At 40.6% G+C, this 14,951-nt stretch overlaps 1 protein-coding gene across 1 annotated transcript in view; it reads left to right on the forward strand.

The window, feature by feature from the left end:
• vwa5b1 (von Willebrand factor A domain containing 5B1) overlaps positions 1-14,951 on the forward strand; it is a 60,605-nt gene that overhangs the window by 41,571 nt on the left and 4,083 nt on the right. Inside the window, exons 15-20 of the mRNA XM_085782998.1 lie at positions 3,503-3,797; positions 6,949-7,254; positions 8,865-9,002; positions 11,866-12,000; positions 13,151-13,222; positions 14,107-14,176. Coding sequence (XP_085639124.1) covers positions 3,503-3,797; positions 6,949-7,254; positions 8,865-9,002; positions 11,866-12,000; positions 13,151-13,222; positions 14,107-14,176 — 1,016 coding nt within the window. The remainder of the gene's footprint in view (positions 1-3,502; positions 3,798-6,948; positions 7,255-8,864; positions 9,003-11,865; positions 12,001-13,150; positions 13,223-14,106; positions 14,177-14,951) is intronic.

Genomic DNA, 14,951 nt, shown 5'->3' on the forward strand with positions numbered 1-14,951 from the left:
GCCGCTGCCAGGGCAGTGACTTTGATTGACAGGTCAGGTATCATGAATCAATCCGATTGGATGAAAAAATGACCCAAACGCGCTGATTGGCCACGGGCGCAGAGAGCTGCGCCCGGAGGAGAATCTTGAAGTGACCAATTAGAGACCATCATGAAGTCACATGGAAGCCAAAAGAGCCCACATACACACTCATTAGGCCGGCGCCCCTCGCTATTGAAATGTATGAAACAACCCAGAATAAACCCAATATGGAATGGAAAGGCTTACAAATCTCAAAGTAAAACCCATTGTATGAGTGAACACTGAACAGATATGGTAATTACTTTTTATTATGTTATTTATGTTTACTGTGTCTATACTTTTTTCCTGAAATTTTGATGGGGGCGGCGCCCTAGCGCCCCCTATTGACCGGCCGCCACTGGATCTAATTCAAAGTCTCCCGGAGTCAAGACCCAAGTTGACGCTCGGTGTGTTCACGTGCAGTCGGAAGCTCCCATTTGTGTCATAAACAGGAATATCAACTCTGGACTTGCTTGAAGTAAATAAACTTCTGGGTGCAGTGTTTCCTCCAGGATTTTTTTAAAGAGTGGCGGCGAGGGTGGTCTGATCGACGGGGGGGGGGGGGTGCGCGCAAGACCGGATCGTCGACTTGTCGCTGATGACATCATTCATATTTTTCCCATCATAACTAAAATCCCAGGAGGAGGGAAATGCTCTGCAACAATCTGTATTCACTGACTGACAGCTCACGCACAGAAATGAGTCCACAGAACAGCAGCTTTATAAACAACAAGCTGTAAATCAGTTTGTTTTTTTGTAACATAGCCACACTGCTATACAGGTGCAAAAGAAAATACTGTAACTACTGTTCATTAAACAATTAGGGAGGAAAACGACACACAGGCCTCGTCACCGTCACAGTCCTGCTCAGTCACAGTTTCACTCACAGTTTTAGTTTTTTCTGGTTGGTTGTTGCTATTGTTGTTGTGCGCGACGTAAAGCTGTCGATATGAGCAGAGTTTTTTTTTTTTTTTTTAAATTGCCGGCAGCCCGGACACACTGCCCGCGGAAGCGGCAGTTTCTCCTGCTCTCTCTCTCCACGCCGGTCAAACATCGACCTGTCTGTAGGCTACTCGGTTTTCCACACACAGGTCTGTCTCTAGCGCTGTATGTAGCCTATGGATGTGTCTTGTGTGCAGACGCAACTGACAAATATTTATAGACGGACAAGCAAACTTAATCATCATTTATTTTATTTTGAAAATTGACCGGATTCTCTCGCCTTTTCTGTGCCTGACTTCCTGTCTGGTACGATCTCGTTCTATCCAGCTTGACGGCGCTCGTATTTTTTTCATTCAGCGCACTCAGCTGTTGTTTCAAGCCGCTACTCTTGTAGCCTACTACCACATGATCAGCGACTAGTCGACGTCAAGCTCAAAACGTCATTGTGGAGCAGGGGACTAGTCTGTGCAACCCCTAGTGGAAAACCTGCTTTACATTGTTTTAACATTTAAAAAAAAAAAAAAAAAATCATCATTCTGAAGGTGTGGCGGCTTTTATTTTGCCGTGGCGGTGCGCCACGATCAATTACATGTAGCGGAAACCCTGGGGTGCATGTTTGAGTCGCCATCTGACGCTGTCTGTGGCTTTGAGGGATGGAAACAGCCTAAGCAGCAGAACTTCAATCCGCTCCCATTCATCGCTGCCGTGGCGATGCGGGGACAGACACAACTACCACAAAACAGGAGACATTAAACTGAACATTTTCAGATTCCTTCTTTTAGACTTAGTAATATATTACTTTCAAATGACAGTAACTGATCATATATAGGCCTAATGTATTGTATTTTGGATGTAACTAGCCCAACACTACCTATATGCAGTGGTGGACAGTAACGGAGTAAATTTACTTGAGTACTGTACTTAAGTACATATCCAGAGGATTTGTACTTTACTTGAGTATTAGATTTCTTTGGTACTTATTACTCTTACTTGAATACATTTCCAAGACAAATATTTTTACTTTTAGTCAAGTTAATTTCTAGGAAGGCTGAAAAGTACTCGTTACTTTCAGGTCTTTTTCTAAAATCCTATTGGACACAAGCTGTGTTTGTCAAAGAAGGAAACCCTAAGCAGCACATCAGTGCAGCTGCTTTCAAAGAGTTCATTCTCAGAAACAAGAGTTAAAAGCTCCTTAAATTCATTTAGAAACAAATATAGTAATTCATTGATGTGAAAAATAAGAAATGTACTCTTACTCTTACTTAAAGTAAATTTAAAAGCATGTACTTTTGGATACTTAAGTACCTTTAAAAGCAAGTAGCCTACTTTTTTACTCTTACTCGAGTAACATGTCGAATGAGCAGTGTTGGGCAGTAGCGTCGTTACAAGTAGCGGCGTTAGTAACTTAACTACATTTCTCAGTAGCGTGGTCGTAGCGTCGCTGTTTTCTACATCAAATAGCTTTTCAGTAGTTAAGCTATTTAATTGATCAGTAGCGCGGTAGCGTCCACAGAAGCTACATTTCCCCAGGCATTTCTAGACCTTAAACGCACCGCTTCCATGTGACGTAATGTACGTATCTGCTGATGCCCATCTGCTGCAGCGGAGCGCAGCACACAGCAGGTGACAGAGGAGGAGGGATAGTCAAGTTCGTGAATCAGAGCCGTAGCTGGACAACTTTATCGCTGCACAGCGACCGCGCGCACCGTTGCACGTCGCTCCAAGAGCCCGGTGCGTCCTGTCTGCAGCGGAGACACGGCCACTGAGAGGCTGAGTGAGGGGACCGTTCCTGTAGGAACGCACCTTTTAATGAATCAAACCAAACACCCTGAACAGCATGCTGAGTAGAGAGGGAGAGACGGCTGCAGCAGTTAAAACGATAGCTCCTTGTCCCAGCATGTCGCCCACTCCGTCCGTGGCCGACGTCTTTTAAAACAGTGTTTCCCAACCTTGGGGTCGGGACCCCACGTGGGGTCGCCTGAGATTCAAATGAGGTCGCTTGAAATGTCTAGTAGCCTAATTGATGAATTTAAAAAAAATCTGACCAAGAAAGGTTAGGAACCACTGTTTGAAAAGACACTTGGGTTTTTTTGGAATGTACTTGCATAGATCTTTCAGCACTCACAATGGGCCGATATAAATGAAAAACTTTATTTAACTTCTAAAAAAAATGGCTTTGATGTAGCAAAGCTACTTTTGTCATTTTATTGTAGCGTAGCTTGCTACATTTCTCTGGTGGGTAGCTTCAGTGTAGTGAAGCTTCATTTCATGTAGAGTAACTTGTAGCTTAGCTCACTACATTTTCCAAGTAGCTTGCCCAACACTGCGAATGAGCTACTTTTACTTGTAACATAGTAAATTTTGACTAACCCTAGTATTTGTACTCTTACTCAAGTACTGGGGTTGAGTACTCTGTCCATCTCTGCCTATATGTCACTTCTTTTGTCTATAAATCTTGTGTTTTCCAAATCCAAATAATAAACTCTCTTGCTGTTCTCAGCCACAGTTGGCGAGTCTCTGCTCCACGTCCACCAGAGGACGTCCGGCCAGCTGCCACCGGCCGCTCCCTCAGCAGGAGACGCCGCTGCAGCAGGAAGTCGACTCGGAGCCTCAGGACAACCGGCCGGTCGCCGCCGGCAACAGCAGCAGCAGCAGCAGCAGCAGTGGAAGCAGCGGCGGCGGCGGAGGAGGAGGAGGAGGAGTTGGCGTTCTGCCAGCAGCTCGCAGCGCTGCAGGGGAAGACGGATCCAGATCCTCCACCGACAGCCCATCTGTCGGCAGCACCGGAGACACAGGTAGGAAAACAAACATGACCATTTTTTATCACTGTTACTACCTTCTTTTTCTTTTTTTTTATCTCAATTTGCATATCAGACATCGAGGAAACGCTATCTTACACTCAATCATTTGCAATGGGGAAAACACAAGATAAAATGAAGTAAAATAGACAGGTGTAGTAGGATAAAATTGAATAAAAATGAATGAATTAAAATAGAATAAAAAAGGTAATAATAGGCAAGGCAAGGCATCTTTATTTATATAGCGCATTTCATACCAAGGCAACTCAATGTGCTTTACATAAAGACGCATAAAACAGAATAAAAACAAACAAAACACTAAAAACAGAGTTAAAAGCAAGAGCAAATAAAAGTAAAATAAAAGAAAATAGATTAAGTTTTAAGTTCTCAGCTATAAGCACGTGAAAAGAGAAATGTTTTTAACCTGGATTTAAATAATAAATATTTAAATAAATATATATTATAATAAATAATAGATAAATAAATTAAATTGAATGTTTTATAACGATAAAAATAATAAGAATCAGTTAAAAGCAAGGCTAAAAAGGTAGGTCTTCAGTTTGCTTTTAAAAATGTCCAGATTCTCTGCTCTCCTCAAGTCTTCAGGCGTCTGCTCCATAGGCGTGGGCCGTAGTAATGAAATGAGGCCTCACCATATGTTTTGTTAGCAACTTTTGGTATAATTAAAAGGCTGAGAGTTCTAGAGGGGTCATATATGTTATTTTTCTTTTTTTAATCTGAATTTGCATTTCAGAAAATCTACAAGTAGAAATGTAAAACAAAACAACGCACGCAGCTCATCAGTGATCCATAAACCATAATTACACAATGATAATAAAGGGAGTTTTAGGTTCTCACAGTTATGAACTTTTTTGCTTTTCCCTTTGAGTAAATATTTAATTTGGAAGGAAATAGCCAGTGATCCATCTTGTGTCTTGGAGTCGTTAGGAAGGTAAACATCATCTAAACCACCCGAACTTTGTCTTTAATAGAAGAAGCTGCTGCTGTGAAACCGACCAACCCACTGGGATGTGAGCGACAGATTAAATACATGAACTGTGACACAGCGTGACGAGCCGAGGTCGGTGCTGCAAGAGGATGGCAGCACATTTACCTGTTACCTACTTGATATTAGGATATTAGGAGAGGGTTTTTTTAATGTATTTATTCATTTTCATTCTTTCAGGGGAAAAAAACTGCAAAAAAAAAAGTAAATAAATCAATGTTTTTTCACCCTTCAAAGGTAATAATTCGTCAAACACAGATACGATAGATAGATAGAACGATAGAACGATAGATAGATAGATAGATAGATAGATAGATAGATAGATAGATAGATAGATAGATAGATAGATAGATTAGTATGGTATTAGTCAAGTTTCACCATAATTTGATTTAACAAATGAAAAAACATTAAAATTAGAGATAGCCTATTCAAAATTTGGAGAGAACCAGGCTAGCTGTTCCCCTATGTTTCCAGTCTTTATGCTAAGCTAAGCTAACTGGCTGCTGGCTGTAGCTTCATAACCCAGTGTCCTGAAAGAGACATAAAAATTTAGAGAAACAATTTTAATCGGATGAAAAAATGAGAATGAGCCATTAAGCATTGGAAATAATTTTACAAGAAGAGAAAATACATTGATTTTGGAGTAAAATGTTTCTCATGTAATAAGTTTCCAACACACATTTTGCAAATATTAACAGATAAATTGACATTTAAAGCATCTGCAAAGAGCTTTCATTTTGTGTTGATTTTGGCGACCCCTGTGGACAGAAGTGGTAGTGTTTTGCTAGAATTAAGAGATCATTAATATCTTCCCAACGATGGCCTAATTTGCTGTTGTAGGTCACACAGGGACTTTTGCATATTCAGTTTCTTCTAGTTCTCTGTAGCCGTTTAAAATGGAGGTACAGCTGGGATTTTTTTTTTTTTTAATCTCATGAGGCCTTTAAAGGACAAGTATCTAGGCTAGACACAAAATCCTACTCCCAGATTTTAATCAGAATCAACTTTAGAGGGAAATGCAATGATCAGTCACTGTGTTGAAGCCAGCAGCAGCACTGTGGACATGAGGAAGGACAGGAAATGTCTGTTCTATATTTGGAGACAAAACAAAAAAGTGACTCTGGAGATGAATGATGGCTATTTGAGGTGTAGTTCAACAGGAGATCTGTGGAAACAAGAGTGATGTACTAATTTAAAGGGATACGCCAACATTTTTTTTTTCGTGTCTTGCCTCACTCCCGAGTCCATGACCAGCAGATAGACACCATCCTTTCGACTGTGCGTGCAGTAACAAGGGAGATAGAGCCGTATCGCCCGTAATTAGCTTAGCTCAAACACTGGAAGTGTATGGGTAGTGTTAGCCTGCCTCCACCTAAAGTCATCAGAGAAACTCTTCAGCAACTCTAAACGGAAACCGGCGGGCCGATCTTCGTCTCAGAGCTGACAAAACTCTCCGGTAAGGCATCTTGAGCGGTCAAATGCCGGTAACGGGACAAGATCGGTCAAAACGGAGGGTTCAAGCAAAGACGCTTTATTTTGGTTCAAGCTAGCTACATCGAGGGTAGGTTAGCTTCCTATTTCAAAGTAAAAGCACAAATTCTATCGTCATGGTTTTCTGTATGTAAAGGGCAACGGGTGTTTTATTTTGTGAAAGTAACCGGAAGTGCGTTGGTCACAATGGCTAGCTTGAGTAGCGCCGAATTCGTCCGAACAAAATTGTAAACAGCTGGTATTTAGACAAATTAACGACACACTGCTGATCTAAACGGCTACTTTCTCACGGATAAAGTTATATGTGGATAAAGTTATATATTTACAGAGTTTAGAGCTAAAACGAAATCAGCTTCTGACTGCTGGTTTCGGCTCAGGTAGGAGGCAGGCTAACACTACCCATACACTTCCAGTGTTTGAGCTAAGCTAATTACGGGTGATACGGCTCTATCTACCTTGTTACTGCACGCACAGTCGAAAGGATGGTGTCTATCTGCTGGTCATGGACTCGGGAGTGAGGCAAGACACGAAAAAAAAAATGTTGGTGTATCCCTTTATTACCAAGTCAGTTGCTGGTGAATGAGACCTCAGGGAAGATCTGATAAATGCAAATTCAGGAATCAAATCCCATCTCTACTGATGTTTTTCCAGATGGTTATGGACACCAGTTGTGTCAAGCAGAGACTCCACAGGAGAACCGGGTGCCGGCAGACCTGGGATCTGCCTCCGGCTCCATCCCGCTCCGAGGCGACTGCAAGGCCGTGGTGTCCGGCCTGCTGTGTGGGAAACCCATGAAGTGGGAGGTGGCGTTCGACATCGAGCCGTTCCTGAACGGACGGGAGCGCGAGGAGAAGGTTCACGAGGAGCTGTGGAACGAGACCTTCCACCACCTGGCCGGTCACTCCATCATCCACGACTTCGAGCACATGGCGGACAAAGAGTGTGAGATCGAGCACGGTGAGTGTTGACGACGGAAAAAGGTGTTTGGCTCTTATGTTGGTTTGTTATATTCATATGGAATAAAACATATGCATTTTCAGTTTTTTTGTATTTTTGTCTGAGTATTTTTTTCAAAGCAATTTCAGAATAAGATTAGATTAGATTAGATTTGTCATTCAACAAAACATACAACGGTAACACTTTACAATAAGGGTCCCTTAATTAACATTGTTAGTAAGCAGTTAATTAATTTTTAATTGTCACTGTGTGTCTGTGTAATGCTGCTGCTGCACTGTAATTTCCCAACTTGGGATCTATTAATGTTTACTACTCAAAGTTAGTTCATTATTAAGCATAATAATGTAATTAGTTATCATTATGCATGCATTACTCAGCATTAATTATACATTAGTTTATATATTAATGCTTAATAATGTGCTAACTAATGTTAATTAAGGGACCCTTATTGTAAACTGCAGTGAATGTATGAATGACATTTAGTTTCTGTGGCTATGACACTGATAAATACAGAGAATAATAATTAACAATAGAGCTATATAAAAATTAAATATACATAAATAAAGCCCCATAATAGCTTTATATTTAAACTGTGTCCCCTGTAGATTCAGATTGATATTAAAAGCAAATTACCTGTTATTACTGAACAGATTGTCCTCAGATTGATAGTAGGGTGTCACTCAGAGAAGGTCAGATGTCATCATAGGTAGTAACCATATCATTAGAACATGATCGACTACTAGACAACCAGTTTTTCAGAGTCATTAATGTCATAACAGATAGTTTCCTTTTAATAATATTAATCTGAATTTACATGGATTACCATTCAAGTCTTTTATTCTGAAATGCTACATTAGATTACCCTGACAGTGACACACAGTGAGGTGGTGTTTTGTAATATCAGGTTGTCTCCTTTCAGTATCATATATCTGAATTTACAGAGGGAACACAGTGAAAATAAGAACATTAGCAGGCTTTTCCTTTGAAAATCTACATCTAGTGTCGACCATTCTCATGCATAATGCAGAAATGAGTCTTTACTTACATGTGGACAAAAAAAACCAGGTACCTTAAGCTACATGATTGCTGTTTCTCTGATGTGTTGAGCTCCATCTGCAGCACATTACGCCCTGCAGCGGTTTCTGAGGAGCTTCGTGTGCAGCACGAGCGTTGTAAACATGATTTTTTACACTTCTAATTAGCGAGGTGGTGATTTTTGCTTTTCCATTCATCAGAGCCAGACGAGCTGTTTATGCTAAACTCAACAGCTGCTGCGCTCTAGCTTCGTAGTAACGGGACGGATACTTAACGAGCACACACTCACACACACATACATATATATATTCTGTAGAAATCCAATTAAAGACGAAACAGCAGACGTTGCTTAGTGCTGTGCAGAAGCAGAATAAAATGTTCATCTCTTACAATATTGAATGGTGGAATCCTATAACATACATTTGAATTGCACTGTATACATGCTGTACATGTTTATATAATATATTATAAGACAGTATGGTGTTAAAAGGTATTATACAGTCCTGTGAAGTGTTATGTAATGTACTGTATAATGTAATTTTATATTTGTGACTGATCTTCCACCACCACCACAGGCTCTGGCAGGAAGTACCAGCTATACGCTATCCACACCAGCAAAGCCTGCAACATACTGAGCAAATACACAGCGTTCGTTCCCATCGACCTGGACACTAATGAATATCTGCCGACGTGCATCGAATACATAAACCCTGGTGAGTCATACATGTATATATATATATATATATATACATGTACTATATATATACACACACAGACTACTGCTCCGTCCTCTGTACATCATCATCAAACATCTTCTGAAAAACTTATTGTACCGAAAAGTTGCTAAAAAGTTAAGTAACATTGTGTTGCTGAGTCTTTAAAGGGATAGTTCACCCTAGAATGATATTTCGCTCATTATCTACTCACCCTCATGTTGACTAAGGGCTGGAAGAATTTTCAGAGTCCACCGTCCCTTCTCTGAGTTACAGGGGGTCTTGGCGTAGCAGTGCATTTCAATGCAACGGTTGCAAAGGGACACCAGAGCTCTTCGTAAAAAAACACACACAAAAAAACATCCAAATACCTCCATGCTGCTCGTATGTAATGTCCGTCTTGTGCTGAAGCCCCAAATTGCGTAATTGTCCCGAAAAAAATTAAATAAGTCTATATTTTAAGCTTGTTTGTAGCGGAAGCTTCTCGAAGCTCCTCTTCCTGGTCCGTCCAAATCTCGCGTGATTCGCAGTAACCGCACTGACGCCGGCGCAAATCACGCGAGATGTAAAAAGACAACAATTAAACAAATAAAGACAAATGATTTAACACTTAACATCATGATTGGAAAATTAATTAGGAAGAAGTGTGTATGTATTTAAGCAATTCACTAGTACATACATTAGCACGTATTATCTTTAACAACTAATATCTAAAATACATACATATTTACATATATACATATACACACAAACAATAAGTCAATAGGTTAAATAGGAAGCTGTAGCAGGTGGTTAGCTTAAAGGGTAATAACCGTTTTTTACAATCTGGACCTTATTTCTAGCATAAAATGAACGATCATTTCCTCACCCAGATAACTTTGGTGTCATTACAAGTCGTTGTGATGAAATGAGCTCCAGCCGAGAGCCGCGTATATCCGTATAATGGAGTCTACAGGGCAGCAGAATGCAGCCTCTAAATAACACATTATCTGCAGAGAAACTCCTTCATTTCACCAATATTTAGTTCTGATAGGCTAGTGCTATTCCCCTCTGAGTCCGGGGTTAGCTGTTATCAACATCCGGGGTCTGTAGGTTGACCTACTGACCTCTGACCTGGATGATGTCATCTCTGAGCGCCGCCCGGCTCATTCTGATAATAATCATTCTGCTTCGGCATTCGGGTCCATTTTTATCTCAACTAGCCGGAGCTTTAGTGAGTCCAGGTTGAGGAGAGGAAGCCTGTGGAAGCTGAACTTCATCCAGCCGCTCATTTTGTTCTGACAAGTCGGAAACACGCAGAAACGAACCGTAGCATTAGCGGTAGCAACAAGCCGCACCGCACGGCGCTCAGAGATGACATCATCCAGGTCAGAGGTCAGTAGGTCAACCTACAGACCCCGGATGTTGAACAGCTAACCCCGGACTCAGAGGGGAATAGCACTAGCCTATCAGAACTAAATATTGGTGAAATGAAGGAGTTTCTCTGCAGATAATGTGTTATTTAGAGGCTGCATTCTGCTGCCCTGTAGACTCCATTATACGGATATACGCGGCTCTCGGCTGGAGCTCATTTCATCACAACGACTCGTAATGACACCAAAGTTATCTGGCTGAGGAAATGATCGTTCATTTTATGCTAGAAATAAGGTCCAGATTGTAAAAAACGGCAATTATTCTTTAAGTTAAAAACTAGAAAAAAGGAGGAATCAGCTCTGTGGAAAAGTTTTTAAAAAATCCACCTTGGCTCGCATTTACAGCTGAAACAGTTCTGTTGATAATAATATGTAGTAGCATTAATATTTTCACAGCACTAATTCATCGGAGCAGCAGAGTCGTGATAAACTCAACTCTCTGCTGAGTTTTTCCGCCTTCAGACACAAACACTGCTGTGACTCTAATTAACCTCCGTCCTCCCTCCTCTGCTCTGCTCAACACTTCCTCCTGATGGGTTTTCACACTAAAAGCCTCGTTTTAAGAGCAGAAAACTCTGGAGGTTTGTTATTCACTGTAGTAGATTGTTATCTTTCTCTGTGTGCGCAGTAGCAGCTCAGCATCGTTACTGAAGTTCATCCTGAAGAGCTGCACTAATTGATTTGTTGATTTTCAGAACAGTTTTATGATGAATTATTAACTATCACAGTTGCACAATCAAACACAAGTGGTAAATATTCAGCTCTGTGAACTTCTCTCAGGTGAAGACTTGCTGCTTTTATGTCTTCTTTAAAACTTCGATCAGAATATTTTTTGTTCAGGTCAAACGATGCACCAAACCATTATTGATTCACCTTTAAACAGCTATGATGAAACGGATCATTAGTTGTTGCAGCAGTTTGGGGTTTAATCAATGAGGTTGCCAGGTAACCGCTGCAGATTTATTTTTATTAAGCTGCCAAAATGTACCTTTTTTTTTTTCCCTCTATTGTTTCTATCATTTATTTATTTAGCTGTTACCTGCCGGTGGCTCGTATCATATCTGAAAATATACTCTCATGACGTCCTTGTGTTTGCTCCGTGCGTGTTCAGATCCAATATTTGCCGTGGTAAATATACTGTATGTTCCAGAGCAGAGGAGTGGAGATGAAATATTAGATTTAAAGATTTTTTGCCTCAGGCGAATATTTTATTATTTGGAGAAGAGAGAAGAAGTGTCATCATAAAAAAAAGAAAAACTGAATATCAAAAAAATCTGTCTAAAGATGCAACTCACTGCTGAGTAATGTTTTGGTTTTTTTCCCTGTGAGGTTTGCATCACAGACGAGGCTGGATTGAACTTTCGAATTGTGCAACGCCGAAGCAATAAAGCTGCAATTTAAAGGAAATAAAAGAGTTTTGAATTTTGAATTTGTGTTTATTTTTTTTGTAGCTGAAGGTCTGAAGAGAGGCTCCCACTCCGGCTCGCGCTCCGGGAGCAGGAAGAACAGAGGTTACTCCATCGGCCTCGGTCGCTCCCAGTCCGGTGGGATGTCGGAGGAAGCTGAAGACGTCCTGCAGTCTAACGGTAGGCTGCACTTTTTATTATTATTTATTGTTATACAGCAGAAAGTTACGAGATAAGAGTTAAAGGGATAGTTCAACATTTTGGCAAATTGGGCCATTGCCATAATCCCTATAGTCATAGCAGTAGGTTCGTTACCTTTAATTGTCGGTGCAAGCTATTTTTAGAACGGCGGAGCAGAGCCGTGAGCTGCTCAGAGCTACGCTACGGAGGCTCATTATGGGATTTCTTGGTTTCCCTCATCAAACTCATCAAATACACAATCCAACAACTCCACAACGCTCTGGTGGACAAGTTGTGACCTGCACATTCACCACGCTATGAGATAATAACAGAACGTTACCAGACAGAGTTGTTTTAGAGGGAAATACAGAGACTGATGATGAAAAACTGTCCCTGAAGGCAACGCGCATCAGCGGTTTTGCATGAATTTCCCTCTAAAACAACTCTGTCTGGTAACGTTCTGTTATTATCTCATAGCGTGGTGAATGTGCAGGTCACAACTTGTCCACCAGAGCGTTGTGGAGTTGTTGGATTGTGTATTTGATGAGTTTGATGAGGGAAACCAAGAAATCCCATGAACCTCCGTAGCGTAGCTCTGAGCAGCTCACGGCTCTGCTCCGCCGTTCTAAAAACAGCTTGCACCGACAATTAAAGGTAACGAACCTACTGCTATGACTATAGGGATTATGGCAATGGACCAATTTGCCAAAATGTTGAACTATCCCTTTAAAGTAGGAGCAAGAAAGACATTAGTTCAGAGAAGAAGGGATTAAAAAAAAAAATCCTCAGGGAGTTTTCAGAGATATGAGAATTTTTCCAAGGTCGACGTTTATACTTTTTTATATTCATTCAAATCTGTCTTTATTTGAAATAGGGAAAAAAAAGGGACAAAGAAGTAAAGAATCACTGGGAGCTGAGAGATAACATTGAGTGCTCATTAATTAAACATAAAAAAATACTTTAACAACTTCAGCAAAAGGGCGCCAGCTTCTTAAATTGGGCTTCAGCGCTGGCATAGCAACAGACCAGGGAGCACCGATGAGTCAACATTAGTAGTGTTAGTGTGTACTTCGGCCGGTGTGGAGAGATGAAAGTGTGAAAAATCAAATAAAAAAATAAAAAATGCCCGTCTCTGTTGTGACCGTCTCAGGTGGAGAGGACGGCGTGTCTCCGTGCAGCACTCCCTCCTCCGCCGGCTGGGAGCGGTGCAGCTTCACCGAGGGTGAGTTCAACACAACACGACACAACACATCACACAACCGTCTGCTGCTGCTCTGTCTCTTCTTTCATCTTCTAGGCGACTGTGTTGTGTCGCTGCAGATGTGAAACATGAGATTATTGACGTTTTTTCTTTAGTGATGATGACCGAGGTTTGGACAGGATTTAGTGGCTCGTATCGACAAAACCCTGTCTGGACAAAAAAAAGAAAAAAGAAACACAACAAAAACCAAACCAAACAGAAACCCACACTTGCAAAAACTCAAATATCTTACCAAGAATATTTGTCTTATTTCTAGTTAAAACAAATCTCATTCTACTTAAAATAAGACTAAAATAAGATTAAAAGTAAAAGTAGCTTGTTTTTAGACACTTTTTACTTCTTTCAAGCAGATTTTCACTTGAAATAAGTAGAAAAATCTGATAGTGGAGCAAGTTTTTCTTCCTTATTACAGCACAAAACAACTTGCTTTCACTGGCAGATTATTCTACTTATTTCAAGTGAAAATTAGTTTGAAACAAGTGAAAATTAGTTTGAAACAAGTGAAAATGATCGAAAAACAAGTTAATTTTTAGCTGATGAGTCTTATTTTAAATGGAAAGAGATTAGTTTTGACTAGAAATTAGACATTTTGACAAGAAATAAGCCAAATATTCTTGGAAATATTTTGAGTTTTTGCAGTGCAGTGAGCAGACATGCACAGACACTCTGGGGGAATTCAGCCAGTGGATGTCGTGTCGTGTCCTCCGCTGTCGTTTTTATTATTTGTTATGTGAGACTCATGTTGAGGACAAAATACAAAAGTGACAGGAAATGCCACCGCTGTTGTTCTCTCTTTCTCTTTCTCTCCTTGCCTTGTCTGACTCTGCTTCTTCTCTGTCTCCAAGTCTCCCAGAGGAGTCCGTCTGTGACCTCTGACCAGTCGCAGAAATCGGTGGAGAGCATTTTTTCTGCCAGGTGGGTGATCTTCAGAGTCCGGCTGGGAGCATAAATGTGCTGCAGCGCTGGCAACAACAACAAAAAAACCCATGACTTTATTATAGATCGAAGGTCGCTGCACTAAAAAACATTTTCATCTTCACCCGATGATTTTTGAGAAACAACGCCTTCAGGTTAAAGCAGCAGAATAATATCAGACTGTTTCATCACCAGCGATGTGTCGTGTAATGATGAAGGATTTCTCCTCCCTTTAAACACAAGATAAAAGAGAAAGAAAAAGAACCGAAGAAATGAAACAACGTCGTGTTTTAAAGGGATAGCTCAACATTTTGGCAAATCGGCCAAAGAAAGAGGTAATAAGACAGAGAGACGGGGTAGAAAGAAAGAAATACAGAAAGAGAAAAAGAAAGAAGTAAAAGGACAAAGAAATGGGGTAGAAAGAAAGAAAGAAAGAGACAGAGAGAGGGGGATGGATACATAGAAAGAGGTATGTAGATGGCGACAGAGGGGTAGAAAGAAAGAAAGCAGGAAGTAAAAAGACACAGAGGGTAGAAAGAAAGAAAAGACAGAGATACGAGGTAGATAGAAAGAAATACAGAAAGAGAGAAAGAAAGAAAGAAGTAAAAAAGACAAAGAAATGGGGTAGAAAGAAAGAAAGAAAGAAGAAAGAGGGGGATGGATAGATAGAAAGATGTACATAGATAGCGATAGAGGGTTAGAAAGAAAGAAAGAAGGAAGTAAAAAGACACAGGGGGTAGAAAGAAATAAAGAAAGATAAGACAGAGAGACGAGG

Source organism: Trachurus japonicus, chromosome 7 (assembly GCF_045865225.1).
Source record: "Trachurus japonicus isolate A0001 chromosome 7, Traja_1.0".
In the NCBI taxonomy this organism is placed as follows: domain Eukaryota; kingdom Metazoa; phylum Chordata; class Actinopteri; order Carangiformes; family Carangidae; genus Trachurus; species Trachurus japonicus.